General features: G+C 42.3%; 2 protein-coding genes across 6 annotated transcripts; one reads left to right on the top strand and one right to left on the bottom strand.

The window, feature by feature from the left end:
- Nucleotides 1–67: 67 nt before the first annotated feature.
- BCCIP (BRCA2 and CDKN1A interacting protein) lies at nt 68–6,733 on the bottom strand. The gene is made up of 7 exons (XM_031597318.2): nt 6,574–6,733; nt 6,354–6,428; nt 6,157–6,237; nt 4,358–4,453; nt 3,650–3,837; nt 2,311–2,485; nt 68–470 (listed from the first exon to the last, which is right to left on the bottom strand). The coding sequence occupies exons 1-7, from the start codon at nt 6,694–6,696 to the stop codon at nt 300–302; spliced, it is 909 nt and encodes a 302-aa protein (XP_031453178.1). The 5' UTR covers nt 6,697–6,733; the 3' UTR covers nt 68–299.
- UROS (uroporphyrinogen III synthase) lies at nt 6,720–19,636 on the top strand. Of its 5 annotated transcripts, XM_090145646.1 has the most exons (11): nt 6,796–6,904; nt 10,592–10,648; nt 10,796–10,885; nt 11,108–11,191; nt 12,109–12,205; nt 13,303–13,377; nt 13,492–13,566; nt 15,680–15,763; nt 16,397–16,482; nt 18,051–18,149; nt 18,830–19,636. In XM_090145646.1, exons 3-11 carry the CDS (start codon nt 10,823–10,825, stop codon nt 18,974–18,976), a joined length of 810 nt encoding a protein of 269 aa, XP_090001772.1. In that variant the 5' UTR covers nt 6,796–6,904; nt 10,592–10,648; nt 10,796–10,822; the 3' UTR covers nt 18,977–19,636. The 5 variants fall into 5 exon arrangements, with proteins under 5 accessions (XP_031453179.1, XP_090001772.1, XP_031453181.1 ...); XM_031597319.2 differs by lacking the exons at nt 6,796–6,904; nt 10,592–10,648 and adding an exon at nt 6,720–6,779 and having other exon boundaries at nt 18,830–19,635; XM_031597321.2 differs by lacking the exon at nt 10,592–10,648.
- Nucleotides 19,637–20,806: the final 1,170 nt, after the last annotated feature.

The following is a 20,806-nucleotide window of genomic DNA, read 5'->3' as shown; positions in this document are numbered from 1 at the left end:
TTCTCTTTTGTAACGTAACAACATATGATTTAAATGCAGTTAAAAACATATGGAGTGATTCTTCAAGTTTTCTTGTAACACTGGATTTTTATTGACTGCTTAACGATGATACCAAAGTATGCCAAGATACAATATATTAAAACAGTCATTTGATAGATATTTTTAGTTGAGTCATCTACTTGTCTTTTAAGTGTACAGAGGAAGCTCTGAGCAGTACAAAACCATTAACTCCACGATAGTCTTCTGAAAATATATAGCACTGCACGTCTGCTTTAGAAAAAAACCGTTTAAGGGAAAGTTCATAATGAGAGATAGTCTTTGAGTTTATCCATAATTACATTCATTCCATCAGCTGGAACTACCATGACAGTCCGCCAAGGTTTCATTGGTACATCATCAAAGGACCATCTGCCACCCAAACAGCTGTCACTTTCCTCTTGCACAGAGTAGCTGAACTTCAGAAGAGCATTCTAAGCAACAGAAATAAATGCATGAAGATTAAGCATTTTGATTAGCATAAAGATTATACATAATCTAAACAAAATACAATGGAAACTTATTAGGAAGAAAGTTATTTTCACAGAACGGCCCGGGTTGTAGAGGACCACAATGCCCATCCAGTTCCAACCCCCTGCTATGTGCAGGTCACCAACCAGCAGCCCAGGCTGCCCAGAGCCACATCCAGCCTGGCCTTGAATGCCTGCAGGGATGGGGCATCCACAGCCTCCTTGGCAAAATTTTCTTCCATACCAGAGGCCCACCAAAACAGCCTACTATTAAAACAACCAACTATTACATTCCTTAAACTATTTGCTTTTCATCCAATTTGTAAAATTCACATGAAATACTAAAATGATTGCCACTGTTGCAGATTAATGGCATCAGAATAAAAACCAAAAAAGAAAAACCAGTGCCCCTCTGACTCGTTTTGAAACAGCACCTCATTTTGTGTTATTGCATTAAGAAATGCTTTAGAAGTTTCTGTGCCCAGTGGTGTTAGTCAGTAGTGTTACAAGTTTCACCCTGGAATAAGAGCAAACCTCTGGATGCTTCTTCAACACTAAGCTGGAGCCTGTAATGTTTATTATTCATCTTTTCACTGACATCCACCACATACAGATAGAACAGTCAATTTTTATTAGACAAAAATGTTTGATGGACAGGAAAAATTTGTTTAAGAAATGTTTCTAGTTCTCACATGAACCAGTTTTAAAAAAATATGAGCTGAACTCTTAACTATAGAAAATAACATCTTCCCTTTGTGGAGACAGTTAAGTTCCTGTCTCTCTGTAGGCTTGCTATTTACTAGCAGCATCTCCAGTCTGCAAATTGAATTTTGGAAAAACCATCAAATTAGTTGAGTGGCTTTGCTCAAGAACACACAATTTGAGCAATGGAGGCCCTAAACTTTCAAATAGCTCCAAGTCTGTTGTAACAGAACTTCTCTTCAGCTGCCTCAATAAAATTTTAAGGACCAGAATGAAGCACAGCCAGTTGACAAGTTCAAAAAGGCACCTGCCCTGCTTTGGCTGGACGAGAGTCAATTTCGTTCCTACTACTTGGTATGGTTCTGTGTTTTGGATGACAGTAACACTGATAACACACTGATGGTTTATTTGATGCTGAGCAGTGCTTATGCTGAGTTTAGAGCTTTTCAGGTTCTCATACTAACCTCCCAGCAAGGAGGTGCTGCCAACTCTTTCCCATTGCACTGAGGAAAGTGAGCAAACAGCTTTGAGACACTGAGCTGCCCACTGGGTTGAAGCACAATAGCATCTCTCTGCTTGAATTGGCTCTCACTGTCTACCTCGCCACACTTAATACCATTTTATGGCAATCTAATTAACATCATGTGTGACTGGGGAGGACATAGACTTCAACACTAATTTATTTAGGATGTATACATTATTAAGTTCAGACACTCACTTCATCTAAAATCTTTCACTGGAACAGGCTGCCCATGAAGATGGTGGAGATGCCATCCTTGAAGCTGTTTAAGAGCTGTGTAGATATGGCTTTTAAGGATACAGTTTAGTGGTGGACTTGGTAGCCTTAATTCAAGTCCAGCTAATAGGTGGACTTGATCTTAAAGATCTTTTCCAACCACAAAAATCACTACCATCTACCTCTCAATGGTTCAGGAAAGGAGTTGTGTTCAATATAAAAAAAACCTTGCTTATAAGATGGATTTAATTAAAAAGTTATGCAGCTATCTTTGCAAAAATACCTCTTGAGATTTAAGTGAAACACCTTTTTGAGAGTGTTGCAATGAAAACAAACATCTTAAAGTAATAGAATCATGTATGTTACCTCATAAAAGAACTCCTCTTCTGCATTTGCAAACATTAATTCCTCCTTTTGCCGATTTCTCCCTTCCTTCTTCTTAGAATTCTTTGTGGCTTCTGTAAAGGTCTTGCTGATAAGAAGGTAATAGTGACACTTTCCACATGGTTTGTTTGTTCTTTGTGCCTCCTTTAGCTCTTTCCTGAAGATAAATAAATGTTTACATGTTCCATTTAATCATGTGTCCAAATACACAATTAAAAGCCTCAGCAAGTGTAAATCTCATAACATATTAGTTTAGTAGACACATTTGTACTACACCCTATTTGTTTTCTGGTGATCTAAAACATAAACTTAAAACACACTACTTGCACTTTTAAGCAGTAAAAAATAAGGATGCCTTTTCCTCTGCCAACTTTCTTCTCCAGAATCTTGCTCAAGGCAAACAAAAAAATCTGTAGAAGTGCAGCTCTCCTGTAAATAAATCACATTATCACTTCCACACGAAGCTATTACTGAACAGACAGAAGATACACTTGCCCACTCTTCTGTTAAATGAGTTGCCATTGCAATGCTCCAAAAACATTAAGACGAAGAGGTTGAGACCTGAATTTGAATTGTGACAGCTGCACTCCTAGCACTAAACGTCAAAGTCAGGCCTTGAAGCACTTGAGGGGAAAGAAGTTATCTCCATCCAATCACTGCAGCTCTGTAACCAACACAATCTCCTGGTTTCCAGTGTGGCACTAAACTAGTATAACACCATATATATTGTATAATCAATCCATTTACTTACTGCCATCCCATCTATGATGTAAATCCATGAATTCAGAAGAGATCAGCCAGCCCCTGGCCTACTTCACTTATTTATCTGGAACTTACCAGAACACTGCATATGGTTTTCATGGGCCAGAACTCAACCCACCTTAAAAGCCCATCCCTCAAGCCAAATTTTCCATTCCTGAGCCAGACATGAACATATAAGCAGAAATATCCCAGTTGCTTAACATAAGCTTGCTTTTTAAAAAAATTTTTAACTTTTCCTAGGTGAAAATGAAAATAGACTGTAATACAAAGTTGAACTATAATATAGCTACTTCTTTAGAGAAAACCAGCTAAGACAGTATTACAGCACATATTTGTAAGAGTACAGTTAGTATAGAAAGCCCAAGGGTATTTAAAAAAATTAAAGAAACCACAGACTTTATAGATGAAAATCATCGTTTTGTTTTTATGTCTTAGAGTATCAGTTCTCTTAACGCAGTGCTATATAAGAATTCTGAAAAGACATGAAGCAAAGAGTACTATTCAACTTCATGTTAAACACAAAATAAAACATCAATAAAACACAATGAAAACCACTTACTGGAGCTGCTGGTGCATGGGCAAAGCAATCTGTGGCGGCACATTAATGAATCTTTCACTCAGAAGCAGACCCACAGGCTTAGTATCATCTTTCAGGAGCTTATCCAGCTGTTCAACTACACACTGCTCACAGCTCTTCTCACACCGACTCAGAATCAGCTCTTTGATTTGTTCAGCACACTGCGTACCCTAGAATCAAAAGGTATACTTCTTTTACATTGCACCACAATTATTTACACAAGAAAACCTTCAAAGTGAACTTCGAGGGAGCATCCAACAGTCCTGCAGACAATTTCCTTACGTGGTCCCTAAAACACTGTACGATTCCTCTGATATTTACCAGCCCCAAAGCTGAGAGCAAACCAAAGTTCTTAACTGACAGGAATGCAGCTGTGACACCAGGACATTTAACAGCAAAATTCAAAAGCTGCACAAGATGGAAGTGCAGAAATGTAAGAGGCTGTCAGCTCAGCTGCCCTGGAAATACTTGTCAGACCAGTCTTAATTCTCTATTTCAATTCTCTGACCTTCAGCAAGTTATGCAGGACTAGATCCAAAAGAAAACTAAGTGATGCAGAACTTCTAAGACCATAATCCTCCATGGCAGAATTCAGAATCCTGACCCAACTATCTCAGCATGCTGTTCCAGGCAGAAAAGCAGAACACAGCCACACTTACATCTGCCTAGAAGTTAATCAGGAATACCAACCTTCCTTTCCGTTAAGTTTAAGAAGCTTATAAAACCAAAGACTTCATCATCATCAACATCGTCATCATCACTGCTGTCTTCTAGGACTTCTGCTTGCTGTTTGATGAAAGAAAGAGAAATAATTCACACTGACAATCCATTTCCACTCCTTGCACCAAAATATGTTGTGGGTTTTTTTTTTGTTTTTTTTGTTGTTTTTTTCAGAAGATGCTCTTCAGATGACAACTATGTAGGCAACCTGTGCCAACACACAACCTACAAATCCTGTTTATGGTTATGAGACTGCCACAACATTGAATGGCTTGATGTATGCAGAGCCAGCTGTATACAGAGTCAGGTCATGTACCTTCTACAGCACTATCTTTTGAATGGCATTAACATTTGAATGTTACATTTAGTAAGCAGCATCTTGGTACAAAGGATAGCACTATCTTATGCAAAATCAATTTTCTTCAGTTTTTATTGCAGGGAGACATACCTGCAAAGTCTAAAAATGTAGCACTTTAATAGAGTGTAAACACAAGCACAGCAACCCCCACAGAAAACACTTGGCCAAAGAATAGAGGCTATCACAGAATCACAGAATGGCCAGGGTTGGAAGGAACATCATGAATCTCCAATCCCCCTGCCACATGCAGGGCCACCAACCATCCCACCTAATGCTAGACCAGGCTGCCCAGGGCCCCATCCAACCTGGCCTTGAACACCTCCAGGTATGGGGCATCCACAGCCTCTCTGGGCAGCTGTTCCAGCACCTCACCGCTCTCTCTGTAAAGAATTTCCCCCTGACGTCCAACCTAAATCTCCCCTCCCTCAACTTCAAACCATTTCCCTCATCCTGCAGTTATCAACCCTTTCAAAGAGTTGATTCCCCTCCTGTTTGTAGGCTCCCTTTAGGTACTGAAATGCTGCAATGATTCACCCCACAGCCTTCTTTTCTCCAGGCTGAACAAGCCCAGCTCCCTCAGCCTGTCCTCATAGGGGAGGTGCTCCAGTCCCCTGATCATCTTTGTGGCCCTCCTCTGGCACTTATTACCTCAGAATCACATTTACATTGGGCAGAAAAATTCAGGACTCATTTCAGGGTCCTTCCTCAGCCCACAGAACTCTGCAGAGTACTGAGGAAACCACAAGAGGAAATTGGAGGCTGTGGATGCCCCATCCCTGCAGGCATTCAAGGCCAGGCTGGATGTGGCTCTGGGCAGCCTGGTCTGGTGGTTGGTGACCCTGCAGGTAGCAGGGGGTTGGAACTGGATGAGCACTGTGGTCCTTTGCAATGCAGGCCATTCTGTGATTCTATGACTCTATAAATTGCACATGGAGTATTTTTCATCTACATCTATTTCCTGAGATTGCAGGGAAATTATATGGCACTGCTTCTTACTGAGAGTAACACAGAAACTCCTCTATGGTCTTTTCATCATAATTGTTCTATCGGTCCAAAGTTCAAGAAGAAAACTGAAGAGGATTCACACATGACAAGAAAGCAACCAAAACAATAAACCAACTTCACTGTTTGGTTTAAATCTGGCATGGAAACATCAGGTCCAACAAGAGAATTATATTCCCAAAACAAGGAAACAAGCAAGTTATAAACAACATTGAGGACAAGATTCTCTGGAGATATTCAAGACCTGCCTGGACACCTCACTGTGTGACCTGGTGTAGGGAACCTGCTTCGGCAGGGGGTTGGACTCGATGATCTCTGCAGGTCCCTTCCAACCCCCAAGACTCTGCGATTTGCTTCCAGAAGCAGACGACTGCATTTCAAATACTTCATTTCCAAAATTCTGTCTCACCTTGATTATACTTCCAACGTGATTCTGCTGTATTAAGATATCAGTCAACTCGGCAGTGTTAACGGGAGCTTTTAGAAACAACTGGAAAATAAAAAGCAGGGATTACAGACGTTTTAGACCTGGTGCTGTGCAGAGTGTGAGCTGATGGCTCTATTAGCGAACCGAAGCATCAGCCCTGCTAAGGGAGAGCACAGCACCTGCTGCAGCAGCTTCTTTATCCCATTGTAGTCGTTGTCTGATATCGAATGTGCCTCGAATTCAACATTCACTTCCTACAAAAAAGCAGAATGCAGAAAGTTAAGCATGGTTATCTGCAGTAAAACAGAGCCAGGCTATGGGAAACTCGAAGGTTTGCTCCCCCACCCCGTCTTTTGCAGGGACATTTCTCCTAACATCCAAACGGAACCCAACGCTCACCTCATCGACCCGCTCGTCCTCCTCGGACTCCGAGTCGCCCGATTCCGGCTCCGAATCCGAATCCGATTCCGAGTCCCGCTCCGGAGCTGCAGGCCGCGCTCTGCGCTTAGCCGGCGTGGCCATGCTGCCGCTGTGCGCATGCGCGGCGGAGGCGGAAGGACGCGCGGAGGGAGGGGCGGAGCCGGGCCGGGAGCGGCGCGGGGCAGGTGAGCGGGGGGGGGGGGCACCGCAATGGGGAGCCGTGCGGGGCGGGTGGGGCTCCTGTCCGCTCCTGCAGGCTGCATGGAACTGCGGGTTACGTTGATGTTTGAACGTGCGCGGTCTGTTCCGTGTAAGGCCCTGCGTGTCGCTGAGTGAGTGCTAATGAAGTCGCTAGGAGAGGACTGAGCCAAGCTGCGGTGCGGGCACGGGGGGGGGATGTCAGCTGTGTGTGTGCATGCGTGTGTGCATGTGTGCCATGTGGGTGGGGGCTGCCTGCCATTGGGGGTCGGGTGTGGGGTTGGGTGGGTTGGGTTGGGTCAGTTGAGGTTGGTTGAGCTGGTTAGGTTGGGTTGGGCTGCTTAGGTTCGGTTGTGTTGAGTTGGGTTGGTTAGATTGGGTCACTTAAGGTTGGTTGGATTGGGTCAGGATGGGTTGGGCTGGTTAGGTTGGGTCGAGTTGGGTTGGTTGGGTTGGGTCAGGTCAGGTTGGGTCATGTTTGGTTGGTTGGGTTGGATTGGGTCAGGTTGGGTTGGGTCGAGTTGGGTTGGTCGGGTTGGGTCAGGTTGGGTTGGGTCGAGTTGGGTCAGGTTGGGTTGGTCGGGTTGGGTCGAGTTGGGTTGGTCGGGTTGGGTCAGGTTGGGTGGTGGAGTTGGATTGGGTCAGGTTGGGATGGGCTGGTTGAGTTTGTCAGGTTGGGCTGGGCTAGTTAGGTTGGGTCGAGTTGGGTTGGTTGGGTTGGGTTGGGTCATGTTGGGTTGGGCTGGGCTGGTTAGGTTGGGTCGAGTTGGGTTTGTCAGGTTGGGTTGGGTCATGTTGGGTTGGTTGGGTTGGATTGGGTCAGGTTGTATTGGGCTGGTTGAGTTGGGCTGGTTGGGTTGGGTCATGTTGGGTTGGTTGGGTTGGGCTGGTTAGGTTGGGTTGAGTTGAGTTGGTTGGGTTTGTCAGGTTGGGTTGGGCTGGTTGGGTTGGTTGGGTTGAGTTAAGTCGGGTTGGTTGGGCCAAATTGGGTTTGTCAGGTTGGGCTGGGTTGCTTAGGTTGGGTCAAGTTGGGTTGGTTGGGTTGGCCTGGTTGGGTTGGGTCAGATTGTGTCGGTTGGATTGGATTTGGTCAGGTGGGGTTGGTTGGGTTGGGTTAGGGCTGCTGGAAGTCGAGAGCTGTATTTGCTCTGGGAGCACTGCTGAAATATAAACGTTGATGCTCAGGGAGAGATTGGAGCAAGATGCATTGACAGATCTCTTCAGTGAAGCAGTAAAACCCCCTCTGTGGGGATCTGTGCCATATATAGCTGCAGTATGTTGTAGGGATTGGCCTCTGCTCCCACGTGGCAATAGGATGAGAGCTGATGGCCTTAAGTTGTGCTAGGAGACATTCAGGTTGGGGGTTGGGAACAATTTCTGCTCTAAATGAGTGGTTGGGCACTGGCACAGGCTGCCCTGGGAGTGGGGGTCACCATCCCTGGGGGTGTTTGGGAAACATGGGAATGTGTCACTGGGGGAATGGGCACAGTGGGATGGAGGGGCGGCTGGAATTGGGCTGGGGGATCTGAGAGGTCATTTCCAGCCTGAATGATTCTGTGAAGGTCTGAGTCCTGCAGGCCCACAGGATTGCCAAGTCAGGGAACTAGTTTTACAGTTGGATTTTGGGAGGTAGACACCTGTATAATAGGAGTTATTATTTAGAAAAATTGCTTGCGTTTAATGGTGTATATATAATGTTATCTGGGAGTTTGGTAGGCTTTTGAAACAGAAGTCATGGCAGCCTCACAAGTAATCTTTCTTTCCTTCTCTGGTTATTAAACCCAGCCATTTGCTAGGAAATAGATAGCAAGAAAGAAATAGTAAGAAATAGATAGCATCAAAAATCCCAGCCCAGGGTTTTTCAGAGTTGTTTTTCTTTAATATTTTTTAGCATATGTCGGTAGTGTCTTGTAATTCATCTCCATTTCAGTTTATGACATTCCTGTTACTCTTGGCAGTCAATCCTTGCTGTGTGACCCATGTACTTTCTTGCAATAAAAGAGGGGCTGGAGTTATGTTAAAGTTTGATGTATTTTGCAGCTTTCAGTGGTCACTTAGAAGCAGAAACAGAAGGACCCATTTCTTTCTTTCTGGAAGCCATCCTCCTTCATAGAAGTAGTTTGCAATTAGTTTGGGAACAACTTTTCCAATGGAAGGGAGTGGGGAACTGGAAATACACACTGTAATCAGCTTTCTGTTTTAATTGAAGGCACAGCGATGGTGAATTTCACTGTTTAATGCTATGAATGGGAAGCATTTCAGTTACATCTGTAAGCATTAATATTTCCCTGAATGCACAACGTGACCCAAAATTACCCCCTCTCCTGACTTAGGTAATGTGGGCTAAGAGAAACAGCACCGAACTGCTCATACCTTTGGCCACAAATGAATGCCTTGGGAGCTCTGCTTGCTCCCAGGGTTTGTTATCAGAGCTAATTAGATGCTTCCCAAACCCCAGAATGGCTCATACAAGTTTTTCTTCACCTCTGTGTGTGTATGTTTCAAGTCAGAAAATCCGTGGTCCTCTTACTAGCTGTTTGCAAGCCTAATGGTTCGAAATGGTATTCTCTTAGCAGCTGAAGAGCAATCATCACAGAGCAGTTATTGGCACGCATGCAAACAATGTGCTTGTTTAGTGAGCCAAAAGTGGGAGGCCAACATCATCCTATAAACTTGGCAGTGTAAAACTTAATTCAGGTTATTCGTACCACCTTCTTGTTTGCAGATGTAAACTGAGCACTGCTGGACTTGGCTCAGTCCGTTCGTTGTTCTATATGGAAACATCTTCTGGTTCTTCAGGAGTTTTTGCATGTAAAATATGTTCCCATAGTGCTAGTACTTCAAAATACACCACCAGTTACCGAAGCTGCCACATGTCTTGTGTGCTTTCTATTAATGATTCAGTAGAAATGCTCGTTGGGCAAGCTGCTGTTGGTAAGGTGTTTGTGTTGGACAGCCATAGGTGTTGCTCAGTAACACCCCAGCTAGTGCCTGGGCCTGCTGCCTTTTCTCTTTGGAGAAAAATGTTTAAAAATGTTGTGATGACAAACATTTGCCCAAACAGTCTTTTGGTCTTCACAGAATCACAGAATGGCCAAGGTTGGAAGGGACCTCAAGGATCATGAATCTCCAACCCCCCTGCCACATGCAGGGCCACCAACCTTCCCACCTAATGCCAGACCAGACTGCCCAGGGCCCCAGCCAACCTGGCCTTGAACACCTCCAGGGATGGAGCATCCACAGCCTCTCTGGGCAGCTGTTCCAGCACCTCACCACTCTTTCTGTAAAGAATTTCCCCCTGACATCCAACCTAAATCTCCCCTCCCTCAACTTAAAACCATTTCCCCTCGTCCTGCAGTTAGTCTTCAATGAGGCTTTGAGGATTTCAGTGCATTTGGTGCAAACAAACCAATGGTATTGCATACATTTGAGTACTCGTTTTTGTTCTTTTTAAAGCTGGTGTGTAAATATAGAAAGGAACACGTGAGTAATTAGGGTTAGCGTGCAATTAGAGATTTCTGTTTGTGTACAGCTATTTGTTTGCTTTGTTGCTTGCTGTATTTCCCCAAGTGTTGGAATCAGTCATTGAACTCAACACTGGTCAGCATTTAAGGAATGGAGAACCTCCTTCCCTTCTGTGCATGGGCAACAGATGTGAGCCTGGCCCAGGACAGGTAGAGCAGAATGGGATAAAGCTGTTACAGCCAGAAGCATGTTACATGTTATATTGCTGAACATGACTGCCTTGTAGGGGTTGTTCCTTCTTCTGCAGCGTTCTCCTTGATGACTTTCCTTGTAGCTTCTCCCTTAAGCAGCATTATCTGAAGCCAGCATGTTATTTGCTGCTCTTATCAGGGTGAGTATTCTTTCCCAGAGAACATGCGTTAGCTGCTTACTCATTGCACAGGAGCCCTGCTCCAGCTCGGGCTGAGCTATTAAAGGCACTGCTGAGCAAAAAAGGCTTCTAGATCTAATTTAGATAAATTCTTTTATTGTATTTCAGAGCTCTTCTGCAATTATTTGATAAACGATGAAGGTTCTGTTACTGAAGGACCCCAAAGACAAAGAGTCGGGACCAGATCCATATGTTAAGGTGAGTAAACTTGAAAAAGTAAATGGTTGTGTCATTTTGCTATTAAATAACAGTATCGTTCTGTTCAGCAAGATAGGTGAACCTATCCAGATTCACTAATGAGTAAGATGCCTGTGTATTTTAGCTTAGGAAAAATATACTTGCACTGACCTCGTCATTTCTTTGAAACAAGAACTGCTGGAAGTGTATTTCAAGAATTGTGATTTTTTTTTTTTTCCATAGGAATTAGGATTGTATGGATTTGAAGCAACTTTGATTCCAGTTTTGTCATTTGAATTTGTATCTCTTGAAGACTTGTTTGAAAAGGTAAGTTTGGAGGGATACCAGTTGCCTTATTTTCAGCAGAGTTTGGGCCATGATTGCCAAGGTGCAGTGTCTTATACTGAGTTAATAATACTGCTGCCCTTTTCTGTGTTGTTTTCCCACAAGCAGAAGTCTGTCCTGTGATGTTATACACAGTGAGAAGGACACTGTCTGTATCCCTAAAGACACAGGGTGGTTACATAGGATGATAAAGCTTACAAGCAGTAGTCACAGGCATTGTAGCAAAAAAAAAAGGAGGGCTTGTACCAACTAAAGCTCACCTGAAGTTCACCCTTCTTTTGCACCAAAGTTGTGTACCTCATCTCCTAGGGTCAAACTGTATAATGGCTGTTCCCATTCTTTCTTCAGCTGTTTATTTAGTTCTCCTGTGCTGGAAAGCTTTTGTGAGGGAGCCTACCTTGAGTGCCCAACTCCAGCAGCATTTCTCTTTAGTAGGTCTTGCAGTGTATCACAGTGTTTACAAGTGACCTGGGAACACTCGTGGGGTTTTTTTTAATTGGTCTTTTAGAGCATGTTTGTGGTCTTATCTGTTTTCTGATCAGGTAGGGGACAAGCAGCAAGCAACCCTCTGTGTTACTGCTTGAAATGGCAGTTGTTTTTTCCTATGTGAGTGTGGAGTATCACATATGTCATTCATCCACCCCTCAGCTCATGGCAGTGACAGGAAACCTTCCCTATTCCTGCAGAGTTTCAGCATTAATATCACACAGGAAAATATCCAGTAGTTGTTATACATTCCTCTATGTTGCTGGTTGCTGATAGTAGTAAATAATTGCCCGTTTCTGTTATCTGTTGGTGCTGTTTTGTTGTTCACAAGGTTATAAGCAATTGATTGACTTATTTTTTAACATATTTGCTCTACTCTTAATGTGCTTCCTACATTTCCTGTTTCCAAGCAGCTTTCTCATCCAGAGTGTTACGGAGGCCTCGTTTTCACCAGTCCAAGAGCATTAGAAGCCATCAAGATATGCTTAAAAGAGAACGGTAAAAATGAAGGTAAGTGCCCATTCATATTCCATGTTTTTTCTCTTTTGCTGTTTTCTGAAGTTTGTTTTTTTTATTTCACCCATCAGCAGTGTTTGGAGAATGCCTTTAAATATATATATATATATATTCTACCTTTTCGACATCATAAAGGTCTCATGCTGAATGGAGCTTCCAGGGGTCTGACTTTTCTGTGCTTTATGCTGCTCTTAGAAATGAAAGCAAAAAGCTCTTGGCATCAATTACTAATCAGCGTGGGTTTCTTTCCGCAGTCAGTTGTGGTTACATTTGCTGATGCTAAGAATCATAGAATAGAATCACAGAATAGCTTGGATTGGAAGGGACCTCAAACATCATCAAGCTCCAACCCCCTGCCACATGCAGGGCCACCAACCTCCCATTTCATACCAGCCCAGGCTGCCCAGGGCCCCATCCAACCTGGCCTTGAACACCTCCAGGGATGGACGGGGCATCCACAGCCTCTCTGGGCAGCTGTTCCAGCACCTCACCACTCTTGAGCTCTTCAGAGCTGAGAACTTATTTAACATATGTGTATTTAACATACAGTCAGATCTGCTCTTCTCCCATGTGAGTTTCTTTATAGAGTACTGAAGTGAGCACCAATAGATTTTTCCCCCTTATCAGTGATCTCAGATTTTCTTTGTTCTTTGAGCCTCCAATTCTAACCCTGCTGGTTGTAATGTTCTATTTGAAATTCCCCACTTTGTGTGTTGAGATCTTTGCAGTGTACTCTTCTTCCCTAGAAGCTTTGCTGCCATTTAAACTTCTAAATTAATGCCAAAGTAGAAATGAATGTAAGCTGCATACGATGTGACATAAGGTGAAGCGTGCATTAAGAACACTATTTAACAAAAGCAGCTGAGAACTATTTACTCAAATCAAGCTTTTGAACACATGTTTTTGGCTGCTATTTACACGATGAAAAATACATTAAAAATTCATTCTGTAAATCCAGGTTTGCTGAAATGTGTCCTGCTGTATTAGGTGTTGGCATTTGCTGTATCCGTAGATCTGCACACAAGTCCAAATACTCATTTAGCATTCATATTTTGTTGCCACGTGCTTAAACTTAATTTCATGTTTTACAGCATGGTCAAAATCTCTTAAACAACAGTGGAATACCAAACCAACATACGTGGTAGGAAAGGCTACAGCTTCTCTTGGTAAGCTGCAGTTTAAGGTGGATCAAGTTGGATTCCTATTTCAGCTCATGTTTCTGTGGCTCTGAGTTGTTCTTCTTGAATTCAGTGGAGTTTTCTTATCGTCTTTGCTTATAGTGGAAGAAATTGGCCTTTCTCCACAAGGAGAAAAGAGTGGAAATGCTGAAAAATTAGCTGAATATATTTGCTCAAGTAAGTAACTGAAATCTTCTACTTACATTAAGCTCATGTACCTTATTTCTTGTATATACAGTCGAGTGTATGCTGAAACAGGGCAGTATATGTGGTCTGTGTCATCTTGTATCTCTGGATTCAGATTCTGGGAATACCAGAATAGCTCTAAAAGGCCATAAACAACGTTTTGAAATTCCTATCCAGGATATTAATTCACCTGATATCTTAGACCCAGCAGGCAAATGGTGTTGGGTTTTTTCTTAATTAATGATCAGAGCTGTAATGATTTGAAATTGCTGCTTGGTCGTAACGTGGAGGTGGTTCTGTTTGTGAGCGTGCAGATGGTCAGTGAGCATGGGATGTCCTGGCAGAGCAGCTGGTGCTGGGGATGTGTCACCATCAGCAATTCAGAGTGGATGAGAGGAACTCCTTTCCTCAGCACCAACACGTGGTTTCAGAGGATTCTGTTTTTCTGTACCCAAAGAGAGTGGTTTGGAAGAAGCAGCAGCTTCTTATAGCCACCAGTGGGGAAGAAAATTGATGTTTTACAGCCTTCTCCATAGAATATGTTACACCGAGGGCAGTTTCATACCAGAACACCAGCAGGCTATTTAAATTAACACAGAGCTGTAGCACTGCCATTATCCTTGTGAGAATGACTGCCTTTGAATACCCTTCAGTTTTAATAACCATCCAGCACATTTCAATCATTGGAGGCTGCTTGTTGATAGATGTAATCATACTGGGTGATTTATTGGAGGCTGCCTGTTGATGCTCTCACCCTTTATCAAGTGGTTTGTAAGAACCTCTGTCTTTTTTTTTATTATTATTTATTTTAACATGATAGGTAAATGAAAGGAACAGCTCTAAATTTTTCTATCATTAGAATTTGTTGTCAGAATAAAATCTGCAGCAGTGATAATCCTTTTGTTACTCACGTGCTTTAATACCACCTTAAGTGGAATTAAAAATAAAGGAATTTACTCCTAATTAAGCAGCCACATTGAGTCTCTTTATAAGGCAAGTAATTCTAGATTTATTGCAATGTAATATTTGTGCCAATTGCTAATAAGTGTTGACTCCAAGTAAGGTCTTCCCATTTTGTCTTTGCTGTTCTTCTCGTTGCTTTTCTTCTTTTCATCTTAACATTTTCTCTGTTATTTCCCTTATTTGTAGAAAAGGCAAACTGCACAAGAAGTCTGCTCTTAAGTTCCTGTCCAAAAACATCTGACCTTCTGGCTGTATTTAGTGATGAAGGATTACTGATAATATGGGCTTCAGTTTACATTGAAGTATATTTTCAGTTTCATCCATTTCTCATCAGAACAGCCTTTACATTAAATATCTTAATATAATGAGCATTAAACAACTCTAAGTTAATACACTCAAAGCAGTCACCGTATGAGCATCTGACTTTACTAGTGGCAGTAGCTGCAAAAAGCTGTTGTCTAAGAACAGATAATGGCATTTGTTGCCTTTAATACTGCTTAAAAGCTGAGGTCACAAACCAGAAAGGTCCTTCTTCCCAGATGCAGGCAGTGTAACAGCCATTGAGGTTGGAAGCCAGTTCCTTTTGAAAGACTATGAGGATGTGTGGACACCCACTTCCAGTCTCCCAGCCCTGGAATTGGAACCATTTTTCCTTGGGCAAGCAAGAAAACACAAATGTAGATAGCCTGAAGCTTCCAGCAGAGTATTTGTATCCTCTTCTCTGTCTGCCTGAAAGTTCTTTCCCTTAGAGAGAGCTGTTGTGTACAGAGTGGGCCTGAAGTTTTAAATATAAAAATTAGGAAGATTGTGTTTCTGAGAAGGAAGAGATAACTTGCACAGTCCTTGTTTTTCTTTGTAGAACAGCACGGGGAATAGAAATGCAGTTTATCTTTCATGAGATCTTTTTAGTCGATGCATTCGTATTAGTTATGGAATATATTTTAATTTACATGCTAAGTAGCTCTACCTCTGAATTGGGGATGCAGTTGCCTTGTGAATGCTTTCAGTTACCTTAGGGCTGTGTTGGGGGAGAACACGCAGCACTCGCAGCAGCGTTCAGCATTTGATACCTTTCTAGTGGATTAAATGCATCTTTATTAAAAAAGAAGTTAATGACAAGTTTTTGTTTGTGTATTTACAGGAGAGAAACCTCATTCATCATCTCTTCTTTTTCCTTGTGGAGCCCTGAAAAGAGAAGTACTTCCTACAGCACTTAAAGAAAAAGGTTGAACTTCCCTTAGAGCCTCATTGTACTCAGTCTGTTAGGAGACAATTTGTACCTGTTTTGAACCAAATTTGAATGAGAATGGAATTTTCTGTGATGTCGATTGGAGGATGGGAGTGCAGCCTTTCACAGAATCATAGAATGGCCTGGGTTGAAAAGGACCACAATGATCACCTGGTTCCAACCCCCTGCTATGTGCAGGGTCACCAACCAGCAGACCAGGCTGCCCAGAGCCACATCCAGCCTGGCCTTGAATGCCTGCAGGGATGGGGTATCCACAGCCTCCTTGGGCAATCTTTGAGGTTGGGATGCTGCTCAGAGCTCCAGGACTTGGTGTGGTGCAGCTCGAGCACCTTTCTTGTCATCCTTGAGAAGGAAGAGAACGTAATCACAGACATGCTGTGAGACATGACAGTGTCCTAATGTGCTTCAAGGTCCTCCAGTTATAAAAGTTCTATTAGATCTTGTATAATACGCATAGAAAGATGTATGAATCCCTCATGTCCTTTTTCGTGTATCTTTTAAACCTGAAATAGTCCTTTTAAAGTGCAAGTGGTACAATAAGAACGTTTTCCTGAAATAATAGAAATCAATGAAATCCTGTTTGGTTCTGAATGCCTCTTGTGATTGCAGGCATACCGCTGGAGAGCCTGACTGTGTACCAGACTGCCCAACACGAGCATCTCCAGCAGTCACTGAGCAGCTATTTCTCACAGCAGGTATTGGGTCAAATTGGAATTTCAGAATTTTGAAGGTCTGTGACGTAACCTAACAAAATACATCTTTCCCTTCCCTTCCAGAGGTTATTTATTAAACAGCTCTATTTTTTAATTATTGGTGTCACTGTAATGTCTCTGGACAACTTTGCTGTATCTTATGAATCAGAATCCAGTAGTTTTTTGTCCTGCGCAGTCTCAGTGTTCCTCCTCTGATTATCCAATTTATGAATATAAATCTAATTTTAAGTGATTTGAATTCCAAGTGACATATGTATTGAGGTACACAAAGGCAAAAAAATCTAGCAAATGTATCTGCTATTATTAAGCAAGGAGCAGTGCATAGCAAAAGATTTGAAGCTAGCAGTAATTGTTTTTATTTTGTCCAGGTTGACTTTCTGAATTTTCCACTGTATCTGTGTTTAACTGTGTTCAAAATGTAGCTTTTCCTTCTTGGGATAGCTTGGCTTGCCTGAGCATATTGCACCTCTGTCATTAATGTCTTGTTAAATTATATCTTGATTTTAAAGCTAATTTTCAGGAGGCCCTAAAAGGCTCTGGCATGGTACGTAGGCATTTTCATGGAATCATAGAATGGCTTGGGCTGGAAAAGACCTTTAAGATCATGTAATTCCAACCCCTGCTATACACAGGGACACCTCCCTGTAGCCCAGGTTGCTCACAGCCCATCCAGCCTGGCCTTGGCTGCTTCCAGGCAGGGTACATCCACATTCTGAGTTCTTTTTGAGGAATTCCCTACTTGCCACAATTAGATTTGCTGGTTTCAGTGTGAAGCTATTAAATCTGTTTCTCATGGGTTTTCTAGTTGTCCCTAGCTGATGATATTGGGGTTATCTATTTTGTGCATGGAGAGCTGATACAAAAAAACAAGCATTTCAGCACACTGTGAGACATTGAGCAGCGCTGTGCTAAACCATCATTCTGCTTTCCAGGGGCTCAGGCCAGCTTCCAAATCATGCACAGTAACACAACAGCAGATGTGCTTTGGATATATCTCACGCAGGGTATTTTTCTGCTCAAACAGAAAATCATGATAAAGAAGGAATGCACTTTGGGTCCAGATCTTGCAGAATTTTCTTTTGGCTCCCTTAAGGCCTTACTGTGGGAGAGAAAACCCTCTCTGTGATCTGCAGCTGTAAGGCATCGCCTCATCTTCGTCACAGCATCTCTGGGTGGGCAGAACTTAGGGTAAAACCACATGAACTGGGAAACTGAATATGGCCAGAACTGACCTAGGTGGGAATGGATTTAGTGAAATAACTTGCTGAGTTTTCTTGCTATGGAGAGAAATGAGAAAAATTGCAGTACATTTATCACCAAGTGGGTATGTGACAAAGTATTTGGTTAAAGCCACACCTGAATTTCAGCATTGTGGAGGTTTGGCAGATTACACCACAGAGAGCCCTCTGTTGGCTTAGCATCTGTTTCTCATTTAAAAAAAAAAAAACACTTTGTGTCCATATAGAGACATTTAAAGGGCTTGCTGTGAAAGAACTGATGTGCTGCTGGAACTAAGAAACCTCTGCCAACCTCTGCTTACTTTCACACAGGGAATTCCAGCCAGCATTGTATTCTTCAGTCCATCTGGTGTCAAGTTTTGCCTCCAGCACATTCAGAAGCTTTCTGGTGATTCTGCCAACCACATAAAGGTACCTGCTCTTTTAAAATGGTGAGATGCAATAGGGAGTAAGCCTAGTTGGGAGACCAAGGGAGAGGAAAGCTGTTATACCCTTTCCAAACCTTCATTTTCTTGGGGGGAATGTCAGGCTCTTTCTGCTTCTTTCTCTGAACAAAACACATTAGGCAGTATCCACTACAAAGTTCTGCAGTCCTGATTTGAGCAACAAATAATGGAGGTTCTAACATCATTCATAATTATGAATATATAACCATGCTTTTCATTGCAACATAAAGAGGAATAAAAATGCCATGTAGAAGATTTCTGGATCTTCTGTTTACATAAGAAATCATAATTCCCCTGTGATGGCAAAGAAATTAAGATTTGCAACTCATTCTTTGAATTCAAATTCACTGAGCTGGTGCTGGCAGCTACTGGTCTTCCAATTGAGGTCTAGTGGGGAAAAAGGCTGATTTTAGTACAGGGAAGGTAAAGCTTTAAAAGTTTCTAATGGTGGGAGAAATCTTTCCTAAGTACTTTCTGAGCAGCCCAGCAGACTTAAAGTACTGAAGGTGTCCAGTGCAAAATGGTACAACTCAGTGAGCTCAGACACACAAACTGATTTCTGACAGTGTTAGCCTAGAAAGTAACTAATAAGAGCTGATCCCATGCCTGCTTACACTAATTCCACCTTAAACATTATCATTGCAGTTTGCTGCTATCGGTCCAACAACTGCTGAAGCCATGGAAGCAGCAGGAATCCCAGTAAGCTGCACTGCAGAGAGTCCCACTCCTCAAGACCTCACTGCTGGGATCCAAAAAGCACTTCGCCCACAGAACTGCATTTTATCTGCATGAGAGCACAGCATGTGTTTGAGGCTGAGTTGTTCTCTGCAGAAGGCTTTTTCATTTTGCAGACCTGTTGCCCTGCAATGAAGGATTGTTTGGGAATACACAACGCTGTCCTGGCAGCAGCTTGTGTGAGCTGCTGGCATGTAAGTATCTAAGAAATCTAGAATTTGTCTATCACGTCCTGAAGCCCCTTTTTCTTATGTGTGCAGTGTAAATATATTACCTGAGCAGTCCAATGAAACAAACTGTGGGAGGCTACACTGCATCAGAGTAATATATTGACGTTTTGTGTTCCATGTGTCACCTCAGGTATCACCTAGTGCACAAGGTGAGGTTTTCACTTCTGTGTATAGTCAGTTTCTCCATGCACATCTTTTGTTGTCAAAGAAGACCGTACTTATGAAGTATTTTCTGTTGCAAAGCTTATTCATTGTTCTCCTTTTAAAATATTTATATTAAGATGATGATTGTAGATTCTCAGTGGAGTAGGATAATTCTTGTACTGCTGCACTGAGTGAAGCTAACAGGAGGTCAGTTATTGACACATCCTTGCAGCATGGAGTCTTAAAAAATAGGTTTTCATTTCTATTTCTGTAGAGAAGGATTTGTAAACAGAGAAATAAACTGGCTTATCATTAGTAATGGTATTAGAGTTGTCTGTTTGGATGTGGTTTATACTTTAATTGTTTATCTGTGAAAGGAGAAGTAATCCTATTTAGCATTCATGCTACCTTCAGCCAATGCTGTGAAATTCATAGAAGATTTAAATCATAATACACTCAGTTATAATCCTTATGAAAGTCACTCATGTTGTTAGTACAGCACTAAGGTTCATGGAATAACAGAGAAACCCTCCTTTGCTGTAAGTTTCTATTAGCTTAATTCTGAGTGTATGACCTGAATTTCCAATTAGGTAAGCAGCTTTGTACCTAGGATAAGAGTTAAACTGAACCCAATTATGCTAATATAAACAGAAATAACTTCAAGTCGTATATGAGGATTCATCAGTCAGACCAGGCACAGTAACACAACCGTTGTGCTTTATGGAGCAGTTCTGTTTCTTGAGATGAAATAGGATCTCAGAAGCCTACTAATTGCTGGAAGATATTATTAAGCAGTGGGAGGAATATTTCATCATTAAAAAAGAACCTCCTGAAGGACACTAGAATCACTATGTAACTGGATGTAGCTGCAGGACTCTGCCTGGACATCCCCCCAAGAAGAGGAGAATGAATAAGAAGCTGTTGACGACTTTCTCTACCACTATTTTTTTTTCCCCCTTTAAGGACAGTTTTAGTTAAGCTATTGAACATTCAGATACAGCAGAGCAGTGTCATTATAATAGGGTGCAGTACTGTTCATCTCCGCATTCAGAAATAAATCCACAGCAGATTGAGGACTTGGAAGTCAGTTCAAGTCCCCTAGAGGACTGCTTACACCTCTCATAGCTGAAAGAGAAGCTAGTGCCTTAGGGCAGGGCAAAAAGGGAGATGGGGGCTGCCAGACGAGAGAGCAAGGACTGGAAGCTGAAGGCATCCACACGAGCTTGTGTTCCCACACATTACATGGCAAATTCTTTTGTTATCCTAAGTCACATATAATTATTTGTCTAATTCCTCTGTTCAGGCCTGGTTTCTTGTGGAGACACCTACAGAAATATCAGCTTCCATCACCTCCATGTAATATGTACTTAGCACACTTAACAGGACATGGAGGCAGTGCAAAATGCTGCATGGCTGGATTTTGGATTCAGACATATTCATCATGTGTTAACAAACAGAAAATAGGAGTTCTAGAGCTTGGTTCACTGTGCAGCAGCACTTTTTAATGAAATAC

Source organism: Phasianus colchicus, chromosome 8, assembly GCF_987193195.1.
Source record: "Phasianus colchicus chromosome 8, bPhaCol1.hap1.1, whole genome shotgun sequence".
NCBI lineage: Eukaryota > Metazoa > Chordata > Aves > Galliformes > Phasianidae > Phasianus > Phasianus colchicus.
This window is presented reverse-complemented; position numbering and strand designations above follow the sequence as displayed.